The sequence below is a fragment of the Montipora capricornis genome, chromosome 7, assembly GCF_036669925.1.
Source record: "Montipora capricornis isolate CH-2021 chromosome 7, ASM3666992v2, whole genome shotgun sequence".
Taxonomy (NCBI): Eukaryota; Metazoa; Cnidaria; class Anthozoa; order Scleractinia; family Acroporidae; genus Montipora; species Montipora capricornis.
The window spans coordinates 15,479,237-15,484,236 of NC_090889.1; the positions used below are offsets into that span (position 1 = coordinate 15,479,237).

The 5,000-nt window shown below is 42.1% G+C and overlaps 2 protein-coding genes across 3 annotated transcripts in view; both read right to left on the bottom strand.

Annotated features, from left to right (window-relative positions):
• LOC138058287 (angiopoietin-1 receptor-like) overlaps positions 1 to 5,000 on the bottom strand; it is a 40,804-nt gene that overhangs the window by 35,006 nt on the left and 798 nt on the right. The gene's annotated exons all lie outside the window — the stretch shown is intronic.
• LOC138055701 (uncharacterized) lies at positions 193 to 558 on the bottom strand. Its single transcript, XM_068901583.1, has one exon. The coding sequence runs from the start codon at positions 556 to 558 to the stop codon at positions 193 to 195; it is 366 nt and encodes a 121-aa protein (XP_068757684.1).

Below are 5,000 nucleotides of genomic sequence, written 5' to 3' on the forward strand. Positions count from 1 at the left end.
ATCAACGTAGAAACTCCTTTTCATAATGCGCACAAACTCTGGATCATGCTCCGTGAACGAGTCCAAATGATACTGGAGCGTCGCATTGAGCAAAAAGGGCAAACAATTAACCCCAAAAACAACACGGCAAAATCTGTAAGCGACAGAGTCTAATCGCTCGCTGTCAACACTTGTCACCCACAGGAAACGCAATCAATCCCTGTCACGCTCATTCACCACGATATTAAAGAATGCCTTCTCCATGTCACCGACTAACGCAACGCGCCTTTCTCGAAATCGAATCAAAATATCATACAACAGTGGCGATAAGCCTGGTCGGACATAAAGACAATCGTTTAGGGACACACCTCGTTTCCCTTCTTTAGGAGATGCATCATACACTATTCTTACCTTCGTCGTTTTTGCATCTTTGCGTATGACGGCGTGATGTGGAAGGTAATGAACTCTGTCAGCTGCATCTAGCTCAGCCACCCTGTCAATTATTCCATTCTCTTCTTGCTCCCTTATAATGGCGTCATAGGTTTTCAAAATGTCAGGATTGTCTTTTAGCCTCCCCATCTGTCCCTTGAGACGTTTCATGCTGTTTTCATAATTTCTCGGCAGGGGGCCGATTCCTTCTTTCCACGGATGGGATACTACATACCTTTCACCATTGAAGGCGATCGCATCTTTCAACCCTTCATGATCTTCGTTGTCCTCTCAAATTCCAAGGGTTCCGAAGTCCCACAGTTTTCCCACGCAACCTTCTAATTCTCGATTATCTCCTTTGCGTTACAAATCATGTCACACAAAATTTACATTGATTTGCGAGTCTACGAAAAATCCTAGCAGGGGCCCCGACAGGACCCAGCCCAAGCGAGTTTCCATTGCGACGGGCCGGGGTCATTGGGCTCCCCCTTATTGTTCTCCCTTCTTGAAAGGACCAAAGATAATCTGCACCGATGAGCAAGTCGACTTTAAGGATTTCACTGTCTCGACTGACATCTGAAAACCACAAACCTTGTAAGTGGGGGTACTCGTTTTTCTTGACTTCAATGTGTTGCCCAAAGGTATTGATCTCGATCCACTCACGTCTCTCTGCCCTCAACCCGGCCGATAGGACAGCTCTGGTAGTAATAAAGGATTTGTGGCTACCAACATCGAATAATACCCTCACCCTCGAACCTTTGTTTCCCAAAATGTTTGTAACGTAACCCTCGCCACCAAGCCCACGTGAAGGGCGGGACTAGCGTGACTGGCACTGACTTGACATGCTTTAGCAAGACATCACGCCCACTATTGTTCGCGCGATTAACCTGACACGGCGCTTGGCATGGTACGCGTTGTGACCCAAATTGAAATGTGATGGCCCGGTTTGTTACAAACAATTTCGCATTTACATTCTCCAGCATAATGGCACTTCTTAGCACAAATAACACATCTACCGTACTTACGTAACACTGAAATTCCTTCGTTCATCTACGGATTTAACATTCATGCATTCCTCATGGGCATGTTTGCCTTTACAATACGCACAGAGATCGTTCAAAGTTTTTGTTAACAGGGCGCTGGCTGTCGCGGGTCCGCCCCTATAGGTTCGCATATCCCGCCTTTCGGTCCTCTCGTTCTTCATACAATGTTCCTCTCTCAGTTCAAGTTCGCACAACAACTCCTGCATTATTTCTTCCATCGTCCACTGCTTGTTATTTTTCCCTCTAGTGATTTGTAATCTAACAGTTTCGGCGAGCTTGCTCAAAATGGAAGGAACCACGATCCCTTCGTAGGTGTTCGCGTTTACTCCCAAAGCTTGAAGGTCTCGACGATGTACTTCAACCGTGTGGCAGAGTTTACGTAGACCAGTAGTGTTTTTATCATGTTGAACGGGGGCAGCCTTAAGCAAGTCATTAACATGCGTTCTCTCTATTGCGGTCTTCTTCCCGAACCGTCGTTTCAGGATTTCGATGGCGGCCTCATAATTCGCCGATTTGAGGGCCAGTCCTGCGATGGATGTTCTCGCCCCTCCCATAAGAAATCCACGCAAATAAGAAAATTTATCACCGGACGATAACTTCGTATTTGTGTGAATGGCGCTCTCGAAACTATCCCAAAACTCTTATCATTCTTCTATCCTTCCGGAAAATTTTTTCGTCTCCAACTTTGGTAACTTCACTCGAAGAGAGGGATTTTCATCATTGCTTTGAACGCCAGAAAGGCTAGCTCCAGAATGGCTGGTGGGGTCATCTGCTCTATTGGTGAGAAGGTCAGTTAACGAGATCACCAATGCATTTATTTCGCCTCTTATGTCCCCAGCAAGTTTAACCTCTTCGGTAATCTCGTCGTCCGTGTCTCCTTCTACTTGTACAACGAGATTTAGGATTTCCTCATCGATTTTCTTTGTTGAGTCTAACTGTTCTTCAAGTGTCCCTTTCAACTGGACAGCTTTAAGTCGCTGAGGCGTGTCATGGTCTTCTTACTGTGCCTTTGCTTCAACTACTAGTTGTTTCAAGTATGATCGGTGAGCCTTTCGTGTTCTACGTTTCGATTCCACAAGATCTTCGATGCTGAGCTCATTAGATGTTACGCTTCCTTTCTTAGTACCCGGCTTGTAGGACCAAGTGTGCGGGAAATTATCTCCCGGCGCTGGCTCCCGATCAAAGGATTGTATCTCTCTGATTAATTACGTTTTATTTCACTCGATTACAACTTCAAAACCTACTACACTCGTTCGTAGTCCAACTAATCATTACTGGGTTGCCGTATGGCAATCCCAGTCGAAAAGTGGGTGGCATTTGTTCGGTGTTTTTCTTTTTTTTTTCTTTTTCCGTGTCGATAAAAGTCTTGCCTGTCACTCCCCTGCTAAGTGGTATCTTTGTGCATAGGGCCTTCTGCCCGTATTTTCTTAGGATAGAGAGGGTAGTGGAAATGCGTAGATTTCTCTGGTGGACACAGTAGAATGATAAACTTAACCGGCAATGGCGTCGAAAGTCATGTAACACGAATGGCGTTTTAGAGGATCTTTAAATAAAATATACCCTTATGAAGCTCAATACTGGCAAGTCAATTGGATACTGAACAAGACAGGCGGTGGAATCTTAAAAGCGACGAGTAATGGACTTCGACAACAATCTGTCGGCCGTGGAGCCGAAGTCAAAGTGAGCTGCACTTATAACAGTTTACCAAATGTGCTGTTATGTAGAACACTAAAACCAAATGGAAAATTCTCTGGTAACTTACGGGTTCAGCAAAGACATAGGAACGAATCGAACACCTTACGTGGTTCTGTGATCAACTCTGCTCAGTCTTCAGGTAAAGAAAGTAATTGGAAATGTGACAGCCAAGAATTATTTGAAAGAAAGCTTGTCGTCTATTTTGTGCTTCATTATTCAAGGAAAAAGGTTCTTCATGGAAACGGTTTGATCCTGAAATTTAGTTTGTTGCAATATTGCGCATATTTGAAACGATTGAGTTTCTTCTCTTCACGCACGTAATGAAGTAGAAAAGGTTTTTCCCTCTAATAGCAAATATGTTGTTTGCTTCAAAAAATTGTTCCCTGGATAAGGTGGCCTTTATGAATTCATCATGTTTTATGATATGCGAGCTTAACTGGATAGTTTTTATTTTATTCAAGGAAACGGTTCTTCAGGAAACCTGTAGTACATGGTAATTTGACACGTTTGAGTTTCTTGTCTTCACGCACGCAATGAAATAGGAAGAGGTTTTCGCCTCTAAGAGCAAATATGTTGTTTGTTTCAATAAAATTTTCGCTGGAAAAGGATTCTGTGGTATTTGTGAATTATAATATCATGTTGTGTATTGAATTTTCGAGCTTAAGGCTGAAATGTGATATGGAAGAATTTTTTTAGTATTGCTCTGTAAGCAGGAAGGGTTCACAGGCCTGTTGGAAGCGTGCTTGAGTTTCAACAAAATGAGCCCCAAAATCAGTGAAAAATTGTGACGCCTATGAATAATAAAGTAGCTGCTATTTCCAAAAAGATGGAATTACCTGGTGATAAATAACGTCGTACGCATCTTGTTTAGTAAATTTTGGCTTTGCATAAACAAATGGTCATTACCTCAAGGGTTGGGCGATTGTGATCTTTGTTTTGACTTCTTTCATTTTATTGTCAAAGTTTATAACACTTGACAGAAAAAAGAAACTTACAAAAACCCGGTATCTTGCCATCATTTGGCACAGATGCTTCACTGTTTGGCGAGCAAACATGCCGCGGTAACTTAATCACAGCGCCCGCTGAATTCCGACCATGTCACTTTCGATTTCGCGATATATTTGAACGTAGCAAAAATCTCCCAAAATGTTTGTCGCTGATCGTAACTTTTTATATTCTATATTCACGGTTCAAAATTAATGTTGTTTTCATGTCGTAAATATTTCATTCTCGATCAACCATCCCGGAAACTTCCTTCTGCTCTCTTTTATTTGTTATTCTTCAGAGACTGGAATGCTGTAGTTCAATACCACACAATTTAGTGCCATCTGATTTTCTGTAAAACGTACCAAAGGCAACCCAGTGCATGCTTCACGGAAGCATCTCGTTCGATCTAAACCAAAGCATTTACATCAATATGCTTTTATGCGGTATCGAAATACCTGCGGTTAGCAAAGGGTTTGCAGTTACCCTTATCTCATCAATTATCATAACACAACCACTAACGTATAATCATTCTTTGTCTCCTTTACATGTGTTTGTTATCAATCTCATGCATTGTTCATTCAGTAAATAAATGTAACGCTTTTACCTGCGTTGCACTACAATTTGACTGTTATCAGACAAGCCATCAATAGCAGTTCCTGCGAGATCACAAGGTCAGATTCTAACATTGTCGCATAACTTTGGTTTGCATTCCGCAAATATTATAGTTGTCCAAATGAACTGAATATCAGCTGTATTAAGAAATATGCAAAAAGAGTAAACGGCATTTTTACAGCAAAAAAGTGATAATGAATAGGTGTCCATGTTAATTGGTTTAGCAGAATACTGCTTCAGCAATACGAAGATTTA